The sequence below is a fragment of the Filicampus tigris genome, chromosome 22, assembly GCF_054856515.1.
Source record: "Filicampus tigris isolate MCC_2025a chromosome 22, RoL_Ftig_1.0, whole genome shotgun sequence".
Classification (NCBI taxonomy): Eukaryota; Metazoa; Chordata; class Actinopteri; order Syngnathiformes; family Syngnathidae; genus Filicampus; species Filicampus tigris.
In genome coordinates this window covers 2,722,981-2,750,969 of record NC_141238.1, presented here as the reverse complement: position 1 = coordinate 2,750,969, position 27,989 = coordinate 2,722,981, and the positions used below count along the sequence as shown (strand labels likewise).

Sequence of the window (27,989 nt, the reverse complement as noted above, 5' to 3'; positions counted from 1 at the left end):
TGAGGGTAAAATTAGACTGCAGTGCCGGCCGTTAACTTTTGTTGGGAGCCTTTTCAGAAACACTTTTTTGTCGTCACATGTCCCGTCGTCTGTTTGCATGGTTCCATTTCCTTTGATTGCAGAGCAGAGGTCATGATCAGCTCGACTGTATATGTCATTGCAGTGTTTCCCAGCTTTTATTGAAACAAGGCACATAGTTGCCATTAGAAAAATCTCACAGAACACCAAACAGAAAACGTCACAAAAATTGTATGTACTGAAATCATGATAGTTGATCATATCAGTGACATTGGTGGTAGGACTAAATATACCTGTACCTTTTTGGCCCTAGAGGAGGACCAAGTACTTTGGTTTCCAAGAATAAGATCCATACATCTCGAGTGTAGAGTTTCATGTGCAGACTCTGACACAAAGGTACACTGCGAACATATCTGGGCATTGTTAGCCCTTGGACATTTTAAAACACTTACCATTATCCGTGTGCTATGAGATTGTCCTCGAAGACCACTGCATCCTGATTTCGACATATTTTATGGATCTCGCGGTCCTTCAGCTATTACAAATTTCACTTGTTCAACATGTGCACAGCAGCCGGGGGGCTAATAAAGCTCGCACTGATTGATGAGTAATATGTTGGTTCTGCGGTCTCATTGTTGATCCGCGATAAGCCGACGGGTTCGCCGTTAAGCGCCTCCAGATAGCATTTAATTAAGTTTGGCAGTCAGCGAGGGACGGCGAGCTTACAGGTGCACTATCTAAACAACTCGCCGTCAAGATGGAAGGATGGCGAGGGTGCGAGGATAGTTTGAGGGAGGAAAGATAAGGGGCTGGCAGGAGAAAGTGAGGGAATGCAAGAGGGAAGGATTAGGAGGAGGAGAGGATGCTAAACAGTGAGCTGGGAGAGGGAGCGAGAGAGAGCCGTGCGAGTCCTCTGCGGGCTGTGGCTTCAACAGCCGCTCACTCTCCACTGCGAGGAGAGACGGAGCATCTTGGCATCGGAGCGGGAGGCAGGAGATGTGGAGCGGTGAGGTGGTAATTAAGGGCAGAGGAAGAGGAGGGGGTCGAGACACGAGTGAATGAAAAAGGACGGTCGTTTAATAAGGGAGGAAGATAAAGAGCGTGCGGTGAGGAGACGAGATGTAGCGACCGGCTCAATCACACGCCTGACTGTGGTGGCCGAGCACTGGGGGCGGGAAAGCATGAGGACCAGAGAGCAAGCGCCGAAGGAGTTAAATTGTAATATTTGATGGAGAGCATGGGCTGGCTCCAGGATGACTCTGGACTCTACCTGTTTACCTGAAGGGGAGTGCTTTCTCTTTCACACCAGAACCATGTCTCTTCCTCCTCCATCCTTTGATTCAGTCCTATTTGCAGCAACAGTCAAGCCAGGATGAACTTGCTTTTCCCCGTTGAGTCAAAGCAAGCGAAGAGGTAAGCTGGCAAAACAAGGAGCGGTTCTGTGGGAAGACATGAAGAGAGGCGCCGAGTTCTCTGTGTATCAGGGGGGCAGCCCGGCTCGGCGGACTCCCCAGCCCCTTCCGGACAACCTCAACCTGCGGCTCAAGCAGCGCTCCCTTACCAACCTGACGCTGCACAGCGACGGCGAGCAACGCGTTTACGCCTTGGAGCTGGACAAGCCTGCGCCTCGCTTCCCGCCACGGCAGAGCTCGTTGGTGTACCCGTCTCCGTCACAGCGGGCAGGCGGTAGCCTTCAAGGCAGCCCCAGGAAGGAGGCGGTCACCAGAAGCGGCGGCCCCCGAGCTCGATCCCTGTCTCTCTCCCTCACCAAGATGCTCTCGCAGTCTGAGCACTCCCTCATCCCTGTGCCTTGGCGGTGCGCCGCTGCGGGCGCAAGGCCACAGCGAGCCTCCTATGGCGGCCACCCACGGGCCGATCCTCCTCTCAAGCCCAAGCAGCAAGCGGACGCGGCCGAAGGAGGGAGCAGCGGGCGTTCGGACGAGGACCGGGCAGTCGGTACGGGCGGTGGGAAGCGAGGCGCTAGCGAGAACGAGGGCGGCTATTGGGCAGAGGAGGAGGTTTCGGGGGGAGGGCCTCGCGAGGGGACGGCTCAGCTGGATAAGGATGTGATCCTCACCATGCTGGGCGACCTGGAGCAGGCGCTGCACACGCAGCCACGCCCACGTAAGTCAGCACAGTCGATTCCTCAACCGTGACACACAATTACCGTGACAACGCTGTCATTTTCTTTGAGCCATCAGAGAAGCATGCGTCACTAAAAGAGACGTTTACATCTTCCTTTGAAGTCAACCACCATAATTTAAGAATTCAACAATCATGGACCACAAGAGATGAGGGGTGGGAAATTCACTCAAGTGATCCAAAAATGATTTCCAACAAAAAAATCAATCTTTATCATCAATTTATGCCGTCAACATAACGTGGCAGGAACAATGAAATGCCCTTCTGCGACATGGTGGGAAGTGCAATTAACCTGTGCACCCGTTGCCATTCATACAACAGAATAATAGATTAGTGTTCAACTGAATAGGCCCGGAAGTACATTTGTGAATAAATTGAAATTTGATGCTCATTACCTGAGGGTGCGTGCACTACGTTTGGTGTCATTGTTGTTTAGTGGCGGCCTTTGTGATTTGGGAAACACTGGACTAGATGTTGCCCAGCAGGTGCTTTTCTCTTTTTTTATGCAGATGAATGCAGCTACATTGGTGTTAATACATGTTTGAGAAAGATCAATCCAGATGGTGTTTGCCTCTCCGGATGGATAGTTTGGTGGATGGATGACAGACAAGTAGCTGGCAGCTGGACAGATGTTTTTCAGAGGAACAACGGTGGCACATTCAAACAACGAGAGGCTGCAAAATCTTGCTTTAACCGTACAATTAGCGTAGTTTACCAGGCTAATTCTGTGCAAATATTGGCCGGCAGCCAGTGTGTATTACAATTAGACGGTACTTTGTTAGTATTCAACAGGAGTGAGTCACAGCCCGCAGTCATTCTTGACATGGAGACTGACCTTTTTGGGGATTTTTTGGAGTGTACGTTTGAACAAGTGAGGCTGAAGAGCAGTTTAAGCGCTAGTTGATGTCCATATATAGAAATCCAGACGATAGAGCGGGGAAAAAAAAGGCGAGTCCAATGATTTATTCTTTGACACAAGGTGCAAACATTTCTAAATGACTGAGGGTGCATCGTCGGGGCTCTCAGCCTGTGTCCTTAAAGCAGCCATATATTTTAACATTAGGATATGGAGTTGCAGGGATTAAGCTGCATGCATGTCTTCTCTGGCTGAGCCAGAAAAAGCGCTTCAAGGGGCTTGACTTGAGCAAGGCATGGTCGCTTTTCTACATTTTTAATAGACTTGCAAATTGTGTGCAATGTTTGCCTGTGGGGTCGAGCTCAGCTCTATTCTACAATGCACAGGTGCACCTCACTCACACACACACTCACACACGCCCACACACACACACCAGTCTATAAAGGCAATGAATGTCAAATGAGGGCTGTGCCTCAAATGTTGCATTTAATGTCCATTTAGGATGGAGCCCAGAGAGACCGATCTCCCTGTATCTTTTTCCTTTAATGGCAAATGTGTGTCTTTTAGCAAGGAGAAAAATGATAAAAGGCTACATTTTCCAGCGGGAGCTTCTCTAGCATGGCTGATGCAAATCATTGTGGAGTTCCAACAGTCAAGCTGTTCCTTTATGGGCGCGGTTTGGCTGATAAAAGGTCAGCGGTTTGGCCCGTGTGGCAGCACTTCAACCTCACTTAATGCGCCGGCCGCCTGTTTGCTCCGGCCAGTCAAAACATAACCTCAATTTATACCAGGCTAGCCTTTAGCTTCTCTGAGGTCATTGACAAGGACAGTGCAGCAAAATTGAGGGCGGGTGTCAACATATATATAGATCAGCTTTGAGTGCAGGCGTGGAAGTGTTTGTCTTTCATAATTACGCCCGATTCCCTGATGTCCCAGCATTAATTTTTCGTCTCAGTCTTGGTTGCTTCCTAGGCTCGCCGCAGTATACTGTTGCGCCTCATCGATTGGGAACGTTAGGCTTTCCGCACTCTCATAAGTGCTGTGTCAGTGCCACCGAGGCCGCCACTCATTCATCATACTTGGTCAACTGTGCGACTCCAACATCGTGTATCGCCACGCATCCCGTGCAAAACAAGGAGATTGCTGTCAGCGCACGAGATTACTTTCATACTGGCAGTGCGTTGGAGTCATCTGTTTCTGCAACGTGAGGGAAAACACCCGAACTCCCTGCAAAGTGTGGATTCATATTCGGGATGTGATCAATCACAAAGCGCCTTTGCAGTTGTTTCCAAGTGCCCTAAGTCGACTCTGGAATGCATTTTTTATGAATCTATACTTAGGCTGGCGTTTCTTCTCAATGCGGCACATAAACACCTCAATTGTTTTCCCTGCTTCTGGCACTCACTGCAAGTCGCAGGGAAAGCGAGTGAAACTTGAACCGTCTTTCTTTGCTCTGCCTCTGGATTCGGTTTGATGTCGGCTCGGAGACCGAACGCAGCTTCTTCCCAGTTTGACATCAGCTGGCCCATTCAGAGGGAGTTTATCTTCTATTTCGAATGCTAATTATTACACTTCCTGTGGTCCCAGCATGCAGATCGCTTGATGAGGAAGGATTAATCGGAGCAGACAAGATGATACTTTTATACGCCTGCAGCTTTAAGCTCTGAATCGCCCTTCGCTGATGAGCAACTCTCCAACTTGAGTCAGATGTCTGAATGGGGGGGGCATTAAAACACACAAGATTATTTCATGGCAGTGACTCTTACGGTTCGGGTTGCCGGGTGAGAATAAGCGGCATTTTCCGACAGCGGAGGAGAGGATGTCTGACAGTGGGCCTTCTTAGGCGCGGATTGATGTCACGGCACGTCATGCGACGTCAGCCCGTGGACCTTTTAGCATGACTATCTGAAATAATGTGTCTAGGCTTCATACAAAAAAAGGCTACAGCCGTTATGACTTGCAGTGACCATTTATCACTTTGCTCCCCAAATGGGACACGCTGTGACAAGTGATGAAAAACTGTGTGTCAGAATGTCTTTTCTCTTGGGGGGGAAGAGAGCCGTGTATGTGTGTCGACTAAATCGAACGTGTCTGCAGGAGAGGACCCGGAGACGAGACGAATGAGGACGGTAAAGAACATTGCTGACCTGCGGCAGAACCTGGAAGAGACCATGTCCAGTCTACGGGGGACACAGATCAGCCACAGGTAGGCAGAAAGATGGTAATACCTGTAAATGACAGCGTGTATTTCCGACATTACGCCCTGTGACCATTGAGCAGCCGTAGTCGTGAATTTCACTTGATTGAAAGCGATCTGTTTAGAACAATAGTTTCTCAAACTTTCTGTACTTTTGGCCACCTGCTCCCGAGGTTGTTTATTCATCTATTTCTACTTTTTCTGGCGCACTGTTCACTGCCCAAGTATTATCGCGACGTTGCCAAGTTTGCAAGCAATCCGAGCCTGTGGACCCCTACCTGGCCCGTGCAGCCAAATCTCAATCGGGCACTGGTGCAGAAATAAATCTTTTGCTGATAAAGCTGCCAGTGGTTATTTTGAGAGAGCCTTCTGCCACTAGTCATTTCAAATGTAGCCTTGATTGGCGAAAACAGCGCAATCTAATGAGAGCCAAAATCCGATTTTATTGTGATTGTAGATTTTGAGTGGTTTTCAATGTAGGATTCAGCTTCTATTGGAGTACAAATCTGATACTAGCTTTCTTATGTTCACGCAAACAAGTCATTTAAGTCAATTATCAAAGATTTGAATGGTAGCTTTAGTTGGCCGCAGTTTCGAAAGTGCAGCTCTCAGCTTTTGTAAATCCCCACTGAGCTCATATGTGGTGATGCTGGGATACGTTTGGCGTCCGAAGTGTTCATTTTGAAAGCGGTCGACAAGCAAGAAGAGGTACAACCTGGATATAGTGCGATGGTCTTAGCTTAAATGGTGCGCTCTGCAGCCGTACATATTGCACATACCAGAATTCGCCACTGCGCTTATAGACAAACAACCTTTCCAACTCACATCCAGACCTATGTCCTAGCAATTTGAGTCTTCAATCAACCGTACATGCATGTTTTTGGAGTGGGGGGGGGGCCAAGAAGCAGACGAGACCCTCCCGACTTTGAGGCAAAAGGGTGTTGTTACTTTCCCTGAATCTTAATTCTTTATGCGTGACCCACCCTAAGTAAATAAAGAAGTGTCAGCAATAGCATGATTACATGAGTTTGGTGTGGAAAAACATAAGAACCCTGACCCAAACCCAATCAAACACATGAACTCTAGAACAAAGTTCGCCTCTCTGCGCCGTTTTGTCCATTTTACGACTGTGTAGTGGCCCAATACTTTTGCCTATTCTGATGTTGATGTCCTTGACTCAGTTGAATATCTTCCATATCTCCCTCGCACTGATCCCACAGGAAGATATGCCTCAAATTATTAATGACGCTCCCTCTATTACTATCCCCGTCTTCGCATATTTCCTGCATTTAATTAGGTCGCTCCCTTCACCTGCAAAACATGCCTTCATTTGCCCGCCACATTGACCGTCTAAGCAGACTCGTTGCTGCAGCTCAGACATCATGACGATCGCTATTGTCTACACACTTCTTCCCTGGTCTATTATTTTGGCTGTTTTGGCCCATTTACCAAGGAAGATGATGCCGACAGCCATGACAGATGGCTTTCTGTGAATGTGTGCACGCAAGGGAGTGTTTGTTTTCTATTTCTTATTTCTCCCCTTGGAGGCTTCCCAGTCAGCCATGATCAATACATTGTTTTCAGCACAGACGAAGGTTTTGGGTGGTCTCATTAGCATGCGTTGGGCTCGGAGTGAAATCATGCATCCTGTGCAGAGGCTACATTTACATGGACTGCAATACCCTGACCTTCTTGCTGCCTAAAATGACATCCGCTCCAGTTAAATAAGAGTAAGCCAAATAGGTCCATTTAATGGGAAAAATGTAATGCATGTTTTAATAGAGGGAATGTGACAAGTGCTTCAGACGGTGCCTGCTAATTGAGTCCATGACAAAAGCCTGGCCAGACCAAGCTAATCTCCCTCCTGGATAAGAAATGTCCGTAATCACCGCAAGGCAATTAATCAGCGTCACGCTTGCGCGGACATGACAGTCATGCTCATCACTCTCTGTGTCCACTTTGGGTCTCTCGCTCTGTACCTGTTATGTCCTCAGGGCCTTTTAATGGCACGCTGGATGCTTTGTTCCTGATGGATGTTAACACCAGCAGAACCACAAACAAAGCTATTTTAATTATTGAAAAATGTAACAAAATCTGCGCTTCAGCTCCTGTATTAGAGCTCATTACATTGTGCACCTAGAATGCGCCGGCCACCTTCCCAATGCATAATTCATAATGAGACGCAAACATTTGCCACGCTTCATTTCCATTCACAATGCGTTTTAAGATACACCTCGATTGAAATGCTTGTTATTTTGTGTACCGGCTGCAGCCACGTCAACAACAACCAGATGTGCTTTGCTCTCGTCAGACACTCGCCATCGATCCAAACACACAATTAATTTTCGCTCCCCTCGAGGAAGACGCGTCCATATTGATTGACATAAGGCAAGAGAAAAGTCGCTGTTTGAAGAAATGTCATGATCTTCAAGGGCACTTCTCTGCTTTTCTCTATCTGGGGATTCCGCCTCGATCAGAACTTCTTTGGTAGCAACCATTAAAAAGTCCATTGGGACACCATAAGAATAGTAACCGCATATAAGATGTTCCTACATTTGTAGCAAGCAGCCGATGCTAAAAGTAGAAGACTTTGAAATACAATATACATGGACTAGCTACACCTGAGAACCACCAGTCTTTTAAGTAGCTATTAATATTCACCAAAGGGCACCTATAGCCGATTTCCATTTAAAATGCAGTATTTATGTCTTATATCCTAGATTGTTTTTCTATGTTTTAATGAGCTTGCATGTGGTGGGTTTGACGTTTAAACCATCTCTGCGTCTTCCCTCCACTTTCCAGCCGTATCCTCAGCATCTACACGCACACCGTCTCCCTGTTTTTGTCAGGCCTTCTATTTTTTTTCCCTCTCTCTCTCTCTCTCTCCCTTTCTGCTGCCTCCAGATAATGATAAGCTGATTTTGCAAGCTGCGTCGTATACAAATGTTCAAAAGATTTTGATTCCTTAGCGCGGCAAATTGCATTTTCATTGTGATATGGTGTCACATTTTTTGGGCATTGTAGCAGGGTGTTGCGTGTATCACTATGTGTGTGTGTGTGTGTGTGTGTGTGTTGACATCAATAGCTGTTGATAGAGATGTGATGTGAATATGGCTGGCATCACTGCCCTTCTCATGTTGCCACTCGGCGGGTTCGCTCATCAACGCATGCAAGCATGCACAGCCAATTATTCGTCTTCAATTAAAAAAAAGTCTTTCTAGACTTCACTTGACATAAATGTTTCTTTTTTGGTTGGTTTTCTATGAGCTGATCGTCGTCATTGTAGTAGTCAGATTGCTAAACTGAGAAAAGTAAGGTGTTATAGTATGTTAGTCGGTACTGTAAAAAAGGATAAATTAGGCTAATGCGTTACTTTTTTAACACGCTATGAATACAATGTCTATGAGTACAATGTATTAGTTGGAGCAATTATAATGCATACTTGAATGATACTGGTTAGAGGACTTATGCCTACATGGAGCTAAACAGCAAAATAGCAAAATTCACCGCAGCAAGTTGTGTGCAAAGTGCTGAAAATTGGAACATTCCAAAAACATGTATATTAAGTTCATTGAAGACTCAGTGTCCATTGGTGCGAATGTGCCGAAAGTCGGCTAATATAGTCTCCAGTCGAAACGTGATCCAAAATGAGAGTAAGTGCGATTGAAAATGGTTGGTTGGAAGTAGAGTATTTGTTAATGGACACATCTGTCTTCCACCCTTTCCCAATGATCCCCATCAGAGCGAGAATGCAGTGCCCTTTTTTCCCAGCAGAGAGCTCCAGCGTGGTGCCGCCGCCCGCATGCTTTCATGTCCTTGTCCAGGGTTCACCGTGTATGTGGTGCATGGCTGCAATGAACACACATCGCTGTCTCCAACTAATTACATTTGGTTCATTTTGGTTGCAAAGCTGCGGCCACGTTTTTCTGCGCCCCTGTTGCCTGCGAGCACAATGGAGGATCATTACGATATTGAGTCTGTGACAATAGCAGATTAATCGTGATGGAGGCTTTGTGTACTTATCGCTGGAGGATAGTCCAATTTTACAGTAATTACGTCATTGTTTTATGCTCCATCCATTCATTTTCTGTCGCATTTCTGCTCATTAAGGTTCGTGAGTGAGCTGGCGCCTATCGCGGGTGCAACAAGGGCCCTAATATTCTTTTTTTTAGAATGTGGGAGGATGCCAGAGTACTTGGAGAAGACAAATGCCAGCCAGGGAGAATATGATCGTAAAGCATCAGACACCTCTGACTTGAATTATAGAGCAACGTTTGCTTTCCTCCATTTAACTTCCTTTAAGGCATGGGAGGGCAACTCGGATCCTCGAGGGCCACTATCCTGCGTGCTTTCGATTTCCCCCTCCTCCCCAACTGCTTCAAATGATCACCTCATCAGCAAGCTCTGCAGAAGCCTGATAACAAACCTGATCATTTGAATCAGCTACCTTTAATGGCCAAGATTTGAAGCTCGTAATTGTGAAGCAGATGTGCTAGTCACTAAGGGTGGTTCGAATGTTAGTCGTTTTTAATGCTTGAAAAGCATTATATTTAGATTTGATTGTGTGTGACAGTGGGCAGGTTTTGCCGAGATTCCCCGCCTGTGACGTTTGTCTCATGGGAGATTTGGCTTTCTTCTCATCCTCGACTTTTCGAGTTAGCACGCTGGAAGTAGCAGCACTGTTGGAAGGTCGGACAAGCACACACGACGAGGCAAACTAAAACCGAAACAGCGTGCAGTTTAAAATGGGGGAGGGGGGAGCTCACACTTGCTGACATCTTTTCACCTGTGAGTTGTGACCTTCACACGGGAGTGCACCCGATATGACAGCTTCATTGTCTTGACAGCGCAATTTCCGTCCATGTGAGGCGTACGGCTAGGTGGTGACCTTAAAACGGAATGGATTTGTTTACCATTTTAGGCACTGTTCATTGAGTCGTCCATGTTTGTAAGTGAGAATCCATTTCCATCCATTGTTTCCTCTTTGTCTTTGCAGCACACTGGAGACCACCTTCGACACAACTGTGACCACAGAAGTCAACGGGCGGAGTCTCCCCGCCCTCGCCACCCGCTCCTCCCCAATGGCCTGGCGCCTAGGCCAAACGCAAACGCCGCGTCTCCAGGCGGGTGAAGCCCCCTCCATGCCCGGCGGCTACCCCGCGCCCAGGGCAGGCGCGGCGGCCGGCGGCGCGGCGCCGGCGGGGCGCTACGGCGGCCACTCTGACCCCTCCAGGTTTGTGTACAGCGCCCCCCTGAGGCGATCGGCAGGGGCGCGGGGGGCGGAGCAAGGTGAGAGGGGAGGAGGAGAAGGAGGAGGGCTGGAAGGAGGGAAGCAGATGGAGGTGGCGGGTTACATGAGTGATGGGGACATCCTGGGAAAGAACGGACGGATGGATGAAATCACCACTGGGTAGGCTGAATAGTGTTGATCATAGTAGCACATGCCAACTTTCACTCATGTATGTGTGATTACATGTTGCCTGTCAGTTTGAACAATGAATTTAAATCCATGGTTGAACATTTATTTTTTAAATATTTTTAATCCATTCATCAATTATTTTGTAAGATTTATTGTATAGTTGCAGAAGCCTTTGCCCAAACTTGGTCGATGACATTTTTTTAAAGGAATTTGACAGTTTGGTCAGTCCCCACGTGGTATGTTATTTCTACAAATGATTGAGCAAGCTAAAGTGTTAAAAATTGCTTAAGAACTTCAACGATCCATACTTTGCCCACTCCTTGCTTGTCATAGGGGTACTAACCAAAATAAAGTGTATTGGAATGCATCTAGTTTGTGGAACAAACAATTTGATCCTGGATTTATTTGCAAATGGCGGTACGAATCAAGTCTTGCTTTAGAAAAGAGCTTTCCGTCTTTGAACAAATTACGTACGCTACCACACCGAGCTTGGATTTCCAAGACGCATCGTTATGTTCAGGGAATTGGCATGAAAATGATGGATGATTGATGTCATTTGATTGATGGAGTTAAACATCCATGGGATTTGAAACAAATTGTTTCAGCACGTCTTGGCGGAAAGGTGATTTGCCATTTAATTAGCTCAATTAGCCTGCCAGCTAATCATTCCCATGTCCTACCAGGCGCGTCTGATTGCTATCGGCGCTCAAATCCCAACCACATATGCTAATTGTAAACATACTTAGACATTCGCTTGAGAAAAAAAATCTGTAGAACTGTAGACTGATTAACAAGCCTCTGTGTTCACTCTCTCATTCTCATCCGCAGAGTTACGCTGCAAAAAAAGCATAAGTTTGACTTCTCCTCCCACAGATATCTAACAGATGGTGGTCTGCATTTGTATGCGCGGAACACGGGCCGAGCAGCCGACGCGGCTTCTTCTCGAGAAATCTCGCACAGAGGAAGCAAAGAGATCCAAGGGGACGTGGACAGGTAAGGATCTGTCAATCGCAGCGGTGCAGCTTGTTTTCTATCAACTACCTCCTGTAGTCCAATTTATTAAGGGAACTTTTTGAGGTAAATGCCAGCTCTGTTTGCTTCTTCGGCTCTTGAGAGTGTGTTCTCAGGAAAAAGAACCAGCAATAGCTGATTTTCACTCATTGGAGTCTTTTTTGCGCCATGGTAAACCAGACTCGAGCTTGAGGTATCAAGGACAAGGACACTTTTTGTCATGTCACTTTCCTTTTTTTTTTGGCGACTGAAAAGCATTTGTGTGCACAGCTCCGCTTGTTGTGTTCACGTAAAAGTGCCATCAAGGGCAAATCCAGCAGACTGTGATTGATGCAGTGACGCATGAGAAGAAGTGGCGTGCGGAATCTGTCATTGGGCAACTTTATGCCAATAAGGGTTAAATATCAAAGACAGAGATGCTGTGTTCATAGCTAAAATACACACAAAGCTCATTTTTACAAGTCATAACTAACAACACTATAAGTATGTGGAATATTTGACCATTATTTAAATTAGGTAAACCAAGGTTGCCATGAAAATTAGAGAAACACTATTTAGTGAAAAACAAAAAGTAACTACAATGCGACAATTCAATGTGCAGTTTCAAATTAGCCGTAAAAAGAAAATGACATTTTTCGCCTTACTACAGTGCATCAGCATAAAGTTGCTACACTGTGGTGTGACTAAATAAAGCTCCTCCCCTCATTTCAATATAGTTGCTTAGCATCATGATTCCACCGGAGGGCACTGTTCCAATATTTTTTTAAATTACACAGCGAATAGGTGAGTTTTTAGGCAAAAAATGAAGGATAGATTCGCCCCCCCCCAAAAAAATCCAGAACTAAGCGACTTTGCAAATGCCAAAACGAATGTTTGATAAAAGCTGTCTTGAGTTCAAAGATTCTATAAGTGAAAGACATAATCCAAATGTAAGCACTGTGAAATAGCCTAGCCACAGCTCCCGTGTCGGTGTTTTCTCGCTAATCCAATTGTTTCACAGCTCAGCCCATCCCGCTGCCGCCGCTGCTGCTGGGCTCCACGCTCGCCCTCGCACCATCCCGCCAACACAACACAACACAACAGCCAGTCACATCAGTCGGCCAGTCCGTCCGTCAGTCAGTCAGTCAGCCGGGTCATATCTGCGAGCGGCCATGCATCAAAACACGCGAGACCTGGCGGCAGGTTGAGAATAGTTGATTAACCCGCCCCCGTCAGTCCCGGACTCATCGGCCTGTCACACTTGACACTCAAGCGAGGAGACAGATGGGCCGAGAATAAATATGAACCTCGCAAAGTGTCTCCACAATCTCTCTGTAACCGTGCCTGTGCGTTATCGCTGCAGTTTTGCCTCCTGAGCGAGACGTAAACGCGGGAAATAGCACTTTTTCCCGCAAGGCCCTTGAACGTGATGAAAAAATATTGACGCCTGCTTTTCCTTCAGATGCATTTGAGAAAAAAAAAATCCAGATGGGAATTTCATTCCCCAGTCTTCATTCCTCCCTTTGGCCCGTACACAGCAGCGAAAATGACTGAAAAGCACAGTGTTCCTTCAACACACACGGCTTTAAGCAGCCTCGCTGACATGTGTGATTGTCAGAAGCTTGAGCTGACACTTCCCACTGGCGGATGACAACGCTCAGCGGGGAATTCATTTCCCAAGCAATCATTTCACCAGGTTTCACACTGGGGACAGGATATACCGTCCTTGATTGGGTTTTAGCGGAAATAACGCCGCGTTCGGTGACTTTGAGGGAACTTTTGCCTTTTAAAGTCACACGTCCAAAGGCATTCTGAATAGACGAGAAGTTACAGGCGAAACATAGGTAGGCATTTGCTCTTGAGCAAAAAAAAATATATAAATGTCATTATGTCCATTCCTAACATTTCATTTGATTTTTCATATTAAAAGCTACTACTCTTCTTCTTGCTACTCTTTTTAAATGTATTTCTTTAACTTTAAATTAGTCAGTTTGACTAGAAATGTGACATGGGGGTCAGCATAAAAGAGAGAACGCCACTTTACCTTGTAGCAGGAGAAAAACGGTCACTTACGGCAATGCTTTTAAATTTCAAGCGGTGTTTGAGTGATAGCTCGCTATTAAATGCAGCGTAGCGCTAAATAGTTGTTTTTCCAGCACACTGCTGTAATTCCTGTTTAATCACTAAAAGAGGAAGAATCGCTGAGCATTGAAGTGTGTCCAAAGCTGCTTCCCCACTGTTGTTGTTCCGTAGGCTTTTTTTTTCTCTCTATTATGATCAAGTATCGGGCAAACACACAAATAAAATAAACTCGCGCACAGCCTGGCAGCAATACAGTGTGCATAAACTTCGCTCCCGTGAGCCTCGTTATGCTTTACACTATTTCGTTTTTTTTAAATCTTTAAATAACGACCGGTGGCCAAGCAGGTGACGAAGACCATCTGTGGCAAAAACACCGCTTGCTGCCTTGCGTTTTGGACTCTAGCTCCCTGTACTCAGCAGATAAATAGAGCATATTTGTGGATTTTTTTATTTTTTAAGCATGGCTGTGTGCACGTGTTACTAAGAAGGATCACGACTGTCACCGCGCAGAGCGCTGACAGTCGAGGTGAGGCGTAAGCAGGCGAGGAGATTTGGGCGACGAGCCGCTTTCCCTCACCATAAGTTCACATGTAGTTCAGTCCGGCCCCGAGCGTCACTTGGGGAGGGAAATTTCCTCTCATCTTGCACCTGAAACGGAAGTTTTCTGTGTTTTCTCAACTTCTGTAGTTCTTTTTTTCCCGTCTTTTCAAACAAAGTCTAAATTTTGCAAATGGTGACGATAATTGGAGGAAGTTGCATCCTCGATTGGAGTACCCAGCTGTGTCTTGTGTTCATGCAAATGGGCTCCTCACTCGAGCAGGTGCGTGTACTCTCTGACGAAACTCTGTCCCATATCAACACATGCTAATTGAGCCTCTATTTCTTCAGAAAGGCTTGAGATTTCCTCCACTTGCGACTTGTTGGCACTTCGCTCCGGAATCGTTCTCATCATTTCCGATCGGGGGAGATGCATATGCATCCACACGTGCCACTTTAACAGCTGATTGGGCGGTGAACGCAATGTCGACATCTATTTAGTATTAAGCCAAGAGCCAATTCTGACTTATGACATACTACGTTTCATGCTCGCAGTTTGTACTGTAGTACTAAAAATTCAGCAGTCTCGGGTCTGACTCATGGTGATTTATGGGAAATGTGGTGATGAGTCAAGTTTAAGTGACATAAGATGGTATTAAAACATCCTCGGCCTCATTGAAGTGAACCGGGCATGTACTTAAGACATTTTTACATGTCTTTATAATGCAGTGGTCATGTCCGGTAGCTGTAAGACTTGACGATGTGGTGGTGTTTAGGTTGCCATGGCGAAGAGAGACTGCAGACCTCCAGATTGAACCACTTCTTTTATAGAGTCGTCTCCTATACACTTCTAAGACAGCTTTTGGGATAAATGGCTGAAAGCCGCTCCCGACTTGCGCTGCTTCAATTCATTCGATTGGAGATTTGACTCCATTCATCACCACAAGGACCTTAATGACTCCCGGAAATTCACTTTACAGCTGTGGCGTATGAAAAGCTAAGCGTGTTGAATGCTGACGTTTTGTGCAATGGTCACAGCATTTCTGCAGCTGTTTGTTATTTCCTCAATTAAATTAACATTGAGCCATTAGTTCCTGGTTTTATAATTCATAGTAAATGTACTTCATACAGTAAAAACAGCTTTGGGTTTTATGATACAGAAACACGACTCTCTTTCCCCCTTCTAAATAAGAGTAATAAAATATGAGTCGGAAAATACAGTGACTGGATTGTTGTTCTGGATTTTATGTCACTGCTCAGTGCACTCCTGTTCAGATCAGGTACATGCTAGGTAATCATACATTATCTCCAACTGTGCATGGACCCCTCCTGGAAGGGTCACAACAATTTGTTTCAATCCCACGTTCATACTTCCACTTTTGTTGAGTACATTGCCTGCCGAGACGCTTTGCTGTAGCCGGCTGCTCATTGGTGATTCGAGGCTCTCGCCGAGATCCCCGGTGGTCAGAATTAAACCCGGCCACCAATGCGGCGCTGCTATTCATCAAGTAGTAGAGCTCTAATCCCAGAAAGATAAAGGAGTTGGTCTTGTTGGGGAAGGGGAACCAGTGTGCCAAGTGCTCTGCCACAGAAAGAGTGGACAGAAGGCTGTCTGACCCTCGGAACCCTGCTAAAAGCGCCACCCCGCCACCCCGTGTTAGGGTTGGAGTTAGGGTACCTCGGGACAAGCTGAAAAGGATAGCACACTAGCTGTCAGCTAGTACCATGCTAGCCGTTGTACTTTGCAGCTCGACCAAACATTTAGACATACGTGTGAGAAATTGTTTGGTTCCCAGTCTGTCCCTTGAAGTGGCTACCCTCGCCGTTGGACAGCTCAATATTTTGTTGACTACTTTGTCTGCATTGCAGCAGAAAGCTTTTAGCCGCCCTGAAAAAGTAATGCCGAGGCAAGGTCACCCTGTTCCTTTATTTGATTGAGTTGTGCGTCGGAGAATTTAATTAGGCTTTGATTATTTTTAGAATTTTGGACAGCATATGAAGATATTTGCCTCTCCTCTTAACGTAATTGATGATCATTGTTTAGAAAAGAAAAAGCTTGGGATCATTCTTACTCATTGCTGCACGCGTACCATTAACCCTCTCAGTGCTCCAAAGAGTGGGCTCATGAATAATGTCCCAAGATGAATCAGTCGAGCCTCACTCATTATGCATCAGATCACTTCCAGTCAGAGGCTTTTGGCAAAAGACGAAGCACGGGCGGCGGCTCGCCGTCATCCGCCTTGGTTTGGCTCAATTCCGCATTGTCACCCTTCCCTTAATTGACCCTGGCCAATGCTGACGGCACGTCTGATTGCGCCTCGGAGGGGCTGGCCAGCCCGTCCCGAGGAGGGGAGGAGCTGCAGGGGGTGAAAGCGGAACAGTGAAGTAGTCCCTTCTTCCTCGCGTTCCCATTCCCTCCCCGGACTCCCGCTCGATTGGCATCTTGGAGCCATCTCTGGCGTGATCCTTACTCGACGGGACCAGGACGGCGTCACCGTTAGAGGTGAGTTGACAGGACAGGTAGAAGCCACTCCCTGTTGGCAATCTGGAGACAGCCCATTGATGCTCCTTCATGTGTTTGTGTCTGTTTTGCCCTTTATCACTTTTGGAGCAAGTGGAGTCTAGCACCGCCCTGCTTTGGCAGCTGTTAAAAAAGGCAGGAGAAGCAAGTGTGAAGTCCTTATGCATCCTTTGAGAAAGATGTGTTTGGCTTCTCTGAAGAGTAATTGCACAGGCTCAGCGGCATTAAATCGGATTACGGTGCGGGCAAATGAGGATGCGAGCCTTCCATTTATATTAAAGAGCACTGTTTGTGTGTGTGTGCGCGCGTGTCCAGACTCATGTTTATGTACAGTATTTGAACCACACGTTTGCATGCTGAAAAATGTTCATTTGTTTGCCAAACAAAAATGAAAAGTCCGTTTTTGTTAGTCTTAGTTGCACCACATTTTGGCCTAACGAGAGCCAAAGCGATCTATCCGCTGATCCCGAGCCAGCCGACTGTAGCTGATTACCTGAAGCTCTCTGCCAGTTCGCTCCCATTCATTCTCCTTTCATTGTGTTTTTCTTCTTGCTGCTTTGCTCTGCCTGCCAATTTGCACCCCGGCTCTTTGGGACTTGATCCCTGTCATGTCTGTTGTCAATGTTGGCATCGACAACAGACATGACCCTTCTGCATCCTTTTACCGTCCGTCGCCCTGTCTACAGCTTTTACATGTACATATACTCCTGGTGGGACAGGAAGGCCTACAGTGTCAAATTATTCCTCAAGTGTTCCTTTTGCAGATTTCAGCGTAGTACACATTGTGCAGGTAATTGACTTCCACCTGGGAAAGCAGAAGTTCGCAACGGTGGAGTTTTACTTCGATAGACAGCTGTCCACTTCGCTCACATCAAGCCCCAAAAACCTAATCACCCACGTAACGTGCGCTGCATTTAAATACGTGGAGACAAGCAGGCACGGGATTATTCAATGTGCTTATAGTCTTCCGTGAAGTGAAAAAAAATTTAACTTTGTTTTACCACGTCACAAATACAAGGCAGAGAAATGCAAACTGCATCGAAACTACAAGTGCATCATCAGCTGTAGTTAAATAGCATGTCGAGTAAGGTATAAGACAATATATACATTTATGTCGGGATGAGTGTCTATATTTCAAAAGATATGAACAGGCTGTGACTTTGATTACGAGTGCAGTCGTGCATGGAGATTTGTCAATACCAGCAAGCAGCTCCCAATTTATATTTAATCACTAGACCATCTCCAATTGTTCCCTCACTTTTTAGTTGATTTGCAGTCGGTGTACTGTCATGTTACAACCCTGAAGGATTTTCAGAAATGAGCAGAAAATGACTTCTGAGACAGGAGGTCAAATAAAACAATTTTTACAATTACATTTTGGAACTCCCCTTGGTTCTTTCATATTCCAAACCATGTGCGATGTTACGTAAGAGATCCTCAGAAGTCATATTGTGTTCTCTCTTCCTTTTCAATTTGCTTCCCCAAATACAATATATAATATCGAGCGCCCCACTAAAAAAAAAGAAATGTAATTTATCCTCATGAACGGGTGTAATCACCACTCTTGGCCTTTGTTTGTGCTGTTAATAGCGTTTTTTTTCTTCATCCCGGGCAAGCTGCCTGCTGTAAGGACCAAAGTCAGCTCGCTGAATATTGCATGAGATAACGTTTGCATGGCTGAGTGGCGTCACGGCGATGCATTCGCGGGGTGCAGAGCGGCGCCTACGTGCCATGTGGAAATTAAGGCTCTGGAATTGAACCTGCAAGTGGACATGGGGAGATTTCATTTATTTCAGTCTTGGCGATGCTGACATGCTCCTATTTGAAGTCCTCACCCTGTTGCACACCGAATAGGGGAAAATTGCACTAGAAGGGCCTTGTTTGTCTTTGCGTTAAAGTCATGACATGGGAAAAGAGTTTTCACGTGGATTTAACACACTCTTTGCACACCTGACGCTAATATCCTCTGCAGCGTTTCCTCTGGATATTGCTCGCTCATAGTTAATTCAAGACGTAATGACAGAGAACCGCCGCCCTCGCCGGCAGGTTATCGAGTTCGCCCGTGGTGACGTGGCTTCCGAAAAGCGGGTCGGTCTGAAGGGGGAAGGCGCTTGGCGAAGCTCTGCCATTCTGTCGGAATCATCTCAGCTGATCCCGGGAGTTGGACTATGAAATATTCAGCCCATTTGCTCCGGCGGGTGGGCTCTCGGGAGCATGGCTGCCATTTATGCGTGTGGTCGTCTTGTTTTGTCAGGCACAGAGCCGGGAAGTTGTTCCTCAGCAGTGTCAAGCTCGTCTATTGGTATACAAAAGAGTCTGCTGGGTAGCCTGCTCACCTTTTTCTTTTTTTTTTTTTAATATGTGTCAATTCAGCTATTTCTTATGTTTCACTGCCGTAACCCACTTTGCCGGTTTAACATAAATTAGCTTCCACAATTCAATTGGCGAGAATGTGGAGCAAAAGCCTTTCACTTCGCCTTAATGACTCCGAGGGCCATTTGCCATGACTCGTTATGTTAATCAAGCAACACTTACCCATGAAGTGCTTTTTAATCACATCACCAACAGCGGAGACGAGTCCCCCCCAGCAGAGGAAAAAATGATTTTCGGCTTTGTATGAGCGACACCAACCTTGGAAAGAGAGAGAGTCAAACTGTTGTCAAGTTTGGGGGGGGGAGTCAATTAGCTGCTCTGTTCCACTCATCTCATGGCTTTTATTTTTCCTTCAGGTACTTTTATGCTTGATACCCCTTCGAGGGATGGCAAAAAGTGCTTGGCAACGACGATGCTACGTGTTTTGTTGTATTCTGTGAGCAAACCAAGTCACGTTCGACTGTCAAATTGTGGCAGTACATTTGGCCCCATCTGGCCTTTTGTGTCAATCACACATTGAAGTCTCCTCTCAGAGGACGACGAGTCGGAGTGCACTTCAACATGAATGTCGCCGTTGCTCTGAGGAAGCGACGTGTCGAGACAGACGCAATCTCACGGAAGAATGTCTTAAAACAGACACGGGACAGGGAATGATGAAAGACCCACAAGCCACTGGTTCCCACCGTCGCCTGTGCCGACCGAGTTCCCCAAAAAAACAAATGCACCTTTTGCAGTGGCAAATGACTGTGTTTTTCAGAGATCCATCCATCTAGCTGACACTTTTTCCCAATAATGGTCTTGAATTGAGGGGAAATGAAACCTCACAGTAACAAAATGATAAAAATGGCACTAATACACAAAAACACATTATAACACTTGTATAGGAAATGGATGGCTTTTACCATTACCTTCATTTACTTTCATTTCGCTGTCTAGCTGTCCATTTCGACTTCTGCTACCAAATATGGTTCCTTACCCTATAAAAGGCTCCATTATAGGCTGTGATGAGTCATAGACCTGGTCAGTCAATGGTATTTATTATTCATTATTTTCTGATGCCAACTTGCTAAACAGTACATTTATTTGTAGGAAGTATTTTCAGCTTCTGAACTCGTGGATTCGTTAGAAAATATGAATGCTTGACTGTCCAACAATCTTCTTCTGCTTCCAGCTCGCCCACATTCACTTTGATTACTTTAAAAAAAAAAAAAAAAGCAATTATCATCTTATTCTCAGTCTTCCACTTCCATCGTCAATCTGATCAGTTCTTGATGGAAAGCCTGAATAGACTTGCCTGTACTGTGTAATTACTTTCCTGGAAGTTGTTTTCCATTTGTTGAACTCCTTTTTGAGTTATTTAGGGGTCCGTGTAGTAGTAGTAGAGTAAATGTTAGTTTTTGGTATATGATTTGGTCATTTTCCTTGCATTGGTCTTTTTCGTTTAGTTCGTGCACAGCAAACATGAAACTCAAGAGATGCTCTGCGCCAGATTTGATTTTGGCAGAAAATTTCCATCTGGACAGAAAATCGTAGCAGTGCTCTCCCAACATGTAGAAAGGTTCTGATGTCGTTGCCATGGCACCCGTTTGCTTGTGCGGGGGGAAAAAAAACTCATTCGTCTGCAGAAGTCATTAATGACACTTACTGGAAGTTGTCATCTTATTTAGCGGTCGGTAAATGATCTCCATCCCATCCGACGTGTTCTGTCTCCTCCTCCCGGCAGCTGGGACGACAGCAGCTCGGTGAGCAGCGGCCTGAGCGACACCTTGGACAACATCAGCACCGACGATCTGAACACGCCCGCCTACCCGGCCGTCGGCTCGTCGCGCAAAAGCAAGGGCGCCCAGGTGAGGAGCCGACATTTGCACAACATGCCGCCAATGTGCAGCCGATCCCATTTATAATAATTACAGCGCTAGATAAAGCTAAATGTCATCGCAATGACAACATGACATGTTGTTATCTCTATATTTATATCTGTGACATATGCATTCAAACTTCTGCTGATCAATCATCCACCCACCATAAAAAAAAAAAATGCTGACAATGAGTAACAAATACCGAAACAATTAGTGTGCAGCTGAGGGAATAAGATGCAGTCTTCCTGCTCTCCTCAGAGGCTTTTTTTGGTTGTTGTTTTTTGTTGCTCTATTCTGCCAAGTCTTTCTTTGCCCTCATTGAAGACACTCCGGTGTTGCTAGGGAGACGGACGGCATGGCCATCTGTCAAGGAAAGGCTGGTGCTGATCTCAGTTGTGTGTTTGTTTGTGTAGGTGTGTTTGTGCACGAGCATCCCAAAGGAGGAGATCTGGTCAGTCCAAAGATAGCTCTGACTTCACACCTCGCTTCTTCTTTGTTTGCTTTGCGTTGCCTACCTACCTGCCTGCCTGCCTTATGTTTTCGCTATGGCGGATGAATAATTCAAAGGCATAAGTTTGGACTCCATCTTAGAATATGTTGCTTTTACTCGCTCAATATTTGAATCAAACTTTTAATTCCTTTCAGCTATTGAGGCCTTTCACAGGTTTGGAACAGATCACAAGTGAAGTTTGGTGCAAGACTTACTACACATATCAGATTGATAATCATTTTAAAAAACACATGACTTTATTTTTGCGGATCACCCTAGTGACTTTGTAAGGTAAAGTGATGTAGAGTGACAAAAATAAAATTATTATTTTCCCGATATTATTTATTTGTATTATTCATAATACACCAATTAAACCAGATGAATGAATTTAGTAGAACAAATGGTGCACTCAAGGACACATAATCATGGATGTGTACTGGGACATTTTTCACCCGAGGGTTGCGTGGCTTTATTATTTTGCTGTCTGATCTTTGTGTTCATTCTTGCGCTTCCTGCTACAGTCCCAGAGAGCCAGTAAGTCCAAGCATGCCGATCAGGAGGTGAGCAGCAGCTGGGTCGGAGCTGAGGACCTGAAGAAGGTGGAGGAGGAACTGGACACCGGCATGGACACCAACGGCGGCTCTTCCCGTTGGAAGCCTTCCTCGTCGTCATCGTCATCTTCCCAAGCCCAGGGCCAGTATGAGGACGCCGGTCAGAAGGCGACATCATTGGCACAGATATCCCAGACTGGCTCACTGAGAAGGGGCATGACGGCCCAGGTTGGCATCACGCCGCCCAGGACAAAAAGTACCTCTGCTTCACACAAAACAGCAGGTAAAGGTCCCATTTTGCATCGTGTAATGTGGAATATAACTGTCCAGTTTGTATCCGTGTCGTTTTATTTAAGAGTCAGGAAGCATAATAGAACAGCTGAACTTGATCTTAATCAGAGTCGCTTTGAATGAAGGCAAGTTTACTCATTTTACATGAGTTTGAGTGTGATTGGTTAATTCTGAACATAGCCAAATCCCAGTTATAAGGGGTGTGCATACTTTTGCAACCACATGATGTCCTTTGAAAATATTTTAGTTTGTATAGATTATATGGTACTTTGATGGTTGAAAAAAGTTGAAGCATGATTTCTAATCCCTATATCTTTTGAACAGGGCTTTGTAGACGTTTCGTATCTGTACTTGTTCAATTTCTGCCCCAAAAGAGTTTTCCGTCGCTTGTAGGTTTTCAGTCAATTCAGCAGGTTTTCTATTTTGGCTACTTGCCACGAGTTGACAGAAATGAGCGTTGGCTAAAAATCTGCTGAGGTGTTTTTGGATTTGCGCTAAATGCGCTTTATGCAAATCGACAGGCAAGACCGATGATGCCAAGGCTTCGGAGAAAGGCAAGGTGCCCTCCAAGGGTTCGTCCGGCATCCAACGCTCCCCCTCCGACGCCGGGAAGAGCAGCGGAGATGAGGGCAAGAAACCCCCATCTGGTATTGGACGCCCACCTACCACGGGTTCTTTTGGATTCAAGAAGATCCCTGGTCCTAGTGGGACTCTAATCACCTCCAGTGGTGCCACGCTCGCTAGTGGCTCAGCCACCCTGGGCAAGGCCCCCAAATCATCAGCCGCCCTCGGCAAAGGCACGGGCATCGGTGGTGTGCGTAAGACTAGCTTGGATGGCTCCCAGCCTCAGGACGACGCAGGCATCCTGCTCAGTTGCGGGGGCTCCAAAGTCTCCCTCCAGTACCGCTCTCTACCCAGGCCGGCCAAGTCGTCCAGCGGGGTTGCGGCGGGTCGCGGCGGGCACCGCTCCAGCTCCAGCAGCATCGACTCCAACGTCAGCGGCAAGTCCGCCGGCGGCGGGGCGGCGAACCAGGCCGCAGCCAAGCGCAGGGATGCCGGCAAGATGGGCTCGGACCGCTCCAGTCCCGTCAACATGAACCAGACGGACAAGGAGAAAGTGACGGTGATGGAGCAGGATCCGGGATTGTCCACTTCCCCCAAGTCCAGCCCCACCTCCACTTCAACGGGCCAGACGGGCCTCAGGCAGCCGACCTCCAAGTATCCTGACATTGCCTCTCCAACCTTCCGCAGGTCAGCCACCCAAACACATCATCACCACTCTCATTCTGCCTTTATCCATGTTTCCACCGAGCAAACAGTTGTAATTGGCGTCGAGGTCGACTTACACGTGGGCGTGGGCTGATTAATGGTTTGACGGTTTACTGTGGTTTTAAGTCAAGTTTTCAATAACGGCTAATGCTGAACGTCACCGGTAATGACCTCTTCTTTTATTCCTTGACGTCTCACCTAAGGAGGGCACAATAGGACTGGCTGCTTGCAGAGTTGAGTAAAGGAGCAACCTCTTTGAAGTTAATCACCTCCCATTAGCATTTTTTTTCTTCTTCTCGTGAGCAGAGAGGGGAGGGCTGAGCAAGTGCACACGGGGGCCGGGAGGGAAGACAAAAGAGACGCTGAAAACACGGATGCATTTTTGCTCCGATCCATGTGCACTGTCCTAAGAAAAAAGAAATGGTGCCAGCGGTTACTAGTTAGCCCCAAGGACAACAGAAGGATGTTACCATTTATTTATTCAAACCAACATGGTTTATGTTACTTCCGTACCAAATATTCTATATTTTGTTTAAAAATAAAATAGATTGTGTTCAATGGGGTTTTTATTGACCCAAATATTTCAAAAAAAGGTCATTTCAGAGCTGTAATTTTAATACCGCGACGGAGCGATATTTTTGCTGAAAGAGACTTTTCACGGCACCGTTTTTAGTACCACACATTACATCACTTTCCAGTCAACTGAGTGTTAATTTCCCAGATAAAAGTGCCTGGCTTGCCTCGAGGTGTGATAAGATGAGCAATCTAATATCATTTCGGAACGGCTGCATATGATATTTGAGTCTGTCTGGTAAAGTCGGGGCAAAATCAATATAAGACATCTCATAAGGCAATCATATTTGAGTAACTTCACAGGAGGATTTTATGGCCACACTGCCGTCACGGACCATTAAATAGACCTCTTCTTCACGTGCGATAAAATATATTGTTACCCCGATGATGAACGAGCGGAGCGGGCTTTCATTCAAGGCAGACGTATCCAGTGAAGCTTCCCTGATCGGAGCGGACACCAGACCGGAGTTTCTCGCGACGCCAATCTCCTGCTCATTTAAGACACGCGCTCGGCATGCATGCCCCAACATGTCCGCCCCATCTGATCTGTCAAGCCGGCTTCTTTTTCATCTGCATGTCATTAGAAGATGCTCTCAAGGTAGCCTCACCTGTTTATTTGGTGTGATTGCTTTTGCGCATGCTGAGCAGCAGGTTGCGTGAGCATATGTGGATGCAGACGGGCCGGATTGGGTTCTTTTAAGTCAAGAGCAGATGCGTCATTGTGTGTTGGTCATGTTGAGGAGCCGTGACCACGTGGGGCAAGTGTGCTTCCGAATTCATATGCGCTTGGCATTGTTGCAAGATGCCCGCATATGCATCCCGCTGACCGTTTGAGCCGTTTCTAAATGACTGCACCCGCCTATCTACCCCCAGATTGTTTGGCACCAAAGCCAGCAGCAAGGCCAGCTCCCCGGGCACGCCCGACTCTGGCAAATGCCCCTCAATCCTGGGCAGCCCGCACGGTACTCTGGCGAGGCAGGCCAGTCTGGACTCGCCCTCCTCCGGCACAGGGAGTCTGGGCAGCGCCGGCGGCCTGAGCGGCGGCAGCAGCCCGCTGTACGGCAAAGGCCCGGACCTCCTGTGCGGCGACTCCCCGGCCTCCAGCCCGGCCTCTGGCCTCTCGCTGCCATCCAACGCTCGGCCCTGGCCTGCCTGCGGCTTGTCCGCTGGCAGCAAGGACACGCTGAGCTGCCAAAGCATGAGCAGTCTGCACACCAGTTCTGAGTCCATTGATCTGCCTCTGGGCCACCACGGGCCCAAGGTTACGAGAACCGGCAGCGTCAAGTCCACCCTGTCCGAGGGGTAAGATTGGGCTGAATCGTGGCCATTGTTTCATGTCAAAACCAAAATAGATACTCGTACTTGCACGTTAATCTGGACACAACCAAAACCTCTTGGAATGGTTTTCACTCTAGAAACTCAAATAATTGCCTTCATTAAGGTGCGTGCAATATTGTTTAGGCTCGTACAGTGATTCCCAACCAGTGCAAAAGATCATCAAGTGCGCTGCGGGGGATTATCCAACTCCATGAAATTGGTCCGAAAATCTCTCGATGCCAGTGTAGGGACTGGCAGACAGACAGTAGTCTCCTATGGCGAAGTATGGTCAATTTCAGATTTTTGCACAAATTCATACTAATTTTCATTTTTTAGGCATCTTTGTATTCTAATGGAAATTGGCTCAAAAAAGGTTGGGAATCACTGCTCCAATAGCTCGCCAGTCAATGTCCATGGTCACCTATAGTGCCTTTATAATTCTTTTTTACAGCTTTTTTCTTTGAGTAGTTATGGTCTCAAGTGGCGTGTGTAGCGTGTTTTTTTTTTTTGTGTGCTTTTTTTCCCCATCTAACGCACTCATCCTGTGTCTTAACAGCATGCCTCTTGACAGAAACACGCTTCCCAAAAAGAGACTGAGGTATAGAAAGTTTGCAGCCAGATTTGGATTGAATATTACTGCACGCAGCTGCATGGAACTACTAATACGCTGTGTTTATGCATGAGACTATTTTATGTAAAAGTAGCGCTGCACTTGCACTTATAGATGCGTTTGATTTCATTGTGTGGTTGCCATTGGCGCATGTTTGGCAGCTTATTGTCACTTGAAGATGCTGCTGTTTTGGGATTTGACAGTTCCATGCAGGCTGCATGTTGTCTGTGTGTCTACATCTCACTAGAGGTCATTTGCCCATGAAAAAAAAACAGCTTTGTAATCACGGTTAGTAATAAGCAGAAGAGGAATGTGTGGAATTCACACATTTGCACACGTGCACTGAAGTTTCCAGAGTTCACAAGGTTCCGTTTGAAGAGCGGGACATACGCTGCGTGTGCAGCGGAGCGAGGGCACGTGTGACAAGCGTATTAATGAGGACTTTGCAAGGAGACGCTGCTGAAAAGTGGACGAGCGTGAACTCAATTATCATCCCCCGGGGATGAAATCATTTCAATATGTGATTAGGTGGCCCTCTGCTGCTCGGCCTCTCGAAGCCGAGAAGAGAAGAACAGCGGTGTTTCTGGAAGTGTATGCTGATGCATGCGTCCATATGCTTGAGTATGCCTGTAGTGTATGCTTGGTTTTAGCCCTGAATGCCTTTGCACTCATCCCATCACCGATCACATCAAGCACCCCCCCCCAAACCAAATCTTGAAAACCGACAGCTGCTTCAACTAGTTCCCTTGTGGATTCCAGGTACCCGCCGTCATCCAGGCAGACGTCCCACGAAGAGGGCATGGAGTGGCTCAGGTCGCACTCAACGGGGGGGCTTCAGGACTCGGGTAGTCAGTCCCCAATGTCTCCACCTGGAGCCTCGTGTACCACCACTGGAAAATACCACTACTCCAACCTCTGTGAGTCCGCGCCGATTCCGGTGTTTGAGGCCTTGTAGGGACAGCCTTGAATACGCAATGTCGTTTTTTAACAAACTGCATTAAGATTGTTGGGACTTTGCAGTTTTGTCATGTGTGAATGCATCTGCCAGGCCTCCAAATATATGATTTAATCATGTAACCACTAAAGAGAAAGCTAACGTGTCCAATGCACTGTACAAAAAAAAGTAAGTTGGATCAACTCCAAATTTCAATTCATGTCATTAAAAAAGGACGTTTTTGTTTTGTTTTTTTTCCTCACCAGTGAGCCCAACTCACATCAGCCAGTACAACCTGCCAGCAGGCAGCAGCAGCAGCATGAGCCGCTCCAACAGCATCCCCGCCCAGGACTCTTTCGACCTGTACGGCGACGGGCACCCACTGGGCGGCAGCGCCACCTCCCTGGAGGACCGGCCTCGCGCCATCAGCCGCTCGGGCTCCTTCAGGGACAGCACCGACGAAGGTGGGTCCCAGGCGCAGTCCTCCATTGACCTCGGCCATTAGACTTAATGGAACGGTTCGGCTAAGGCCCATCTGTCATAAAGTGCTTTAATAGCGCATTTAATGACCTTTGTGCAAGAAGTGGCTCGCGGGTCGCGACGCTCGCTTTTCTTGGGGCCTGTCATTACATCCGTATGGAGGGCGGCTTTTTCACGAGCCTTCACGGGCTTTCCCTGCTCCACTCGAGCCATTATTCATGATGCATGAGAATGAATGAGAAAAGCAGGGACGAGCAATGCTGTGGAGGTCAAAATTAGTTTGCCAGTTCAACGCTGACCTTTTCTGTTCTTGCAGTCCACGGATCTTCGTTGTCGCTGGTGTCCAGCACGTCTTCGCTGTACTCCGCAGTAAGTAGCTCGACTTCCTAAATTGTACCATCGCTACGGAAAGACAATTTTAGAGTACAGTCGATAAAGCAAACAATGGAAGATTAAACGGTGCCGATTCAAATGTAAGAG

The 27,989-nt window shown here is 46.7% G+C and overlaps 1 protein-coding gene across 13 annotated transcripts in view; it reads left to right on the top strand.

The window, feature by feature from the left end:
- The window catches only part of nav3 (neuron navigator 3), a 217,769-nt gene that overhangs the window by 176,952 nt on the left and 12,828 nt on the right, over nucleotides 1-27,989 (top strand). For 9 of the 13 annotated variants that reach the window (XM_086022785.1, XM_086022784.1, XM_086022786.1 and 6 more), the window contains 11 exons: nucleotides 5,114-5,222; nucleotides 10,210-10,623; nucleotides 11,506-11,625; nucleotides 20,859-20,982; nucleotides 22,006-22,318; nucleotides 22,848-23,577; nucleotides 25,042-25,470; nucleotides 26,042-26,083; nucleotides 26,855-27,012; nucleotides 27,296-27,493; nucleotides 27,826-27,878. In XM_086022785.1, the coding sequence (XP_085878911.1) occupies nucleotides 5,114-5,222; nucleotides 10,210-10,623; nucleotides 11,506-11,625; nucleotides 20,859-20,982; nucleotides 22,006-22,318; nucleotides 22,848-23,577; nucleotides 25,042-25,470; nucleotides 26,042-26,083; nucleotides 26,855-27,012; nucleotides 27,296-27,493; nucleotides 27,826-27,878 (2,690 nt within the window). Of the gene's footprint in view, nucleotides 1-854; nucleotides 2,143-5,113; nucleotides 5,223-10,209; nucleotides 10,624-11,505; nucleotides 11,626-20,858; nucleotides 20,983-22,005; nucleotides 22,319-22,847; nucleotides 23,578-25,041; nucleotides 25,471-26,041; nucleotides 26,084-26,854; nucleotides 27,013-27,295; nucleotides 27,494-27,825; nucleotides 27,879-27,989 lie in introns of those variants that run through there. The other 4 variants (XM_086022788.1, XM_086022783.1, XM_086022781.1 and 1 more) reach the window with 4 other exon arrangements.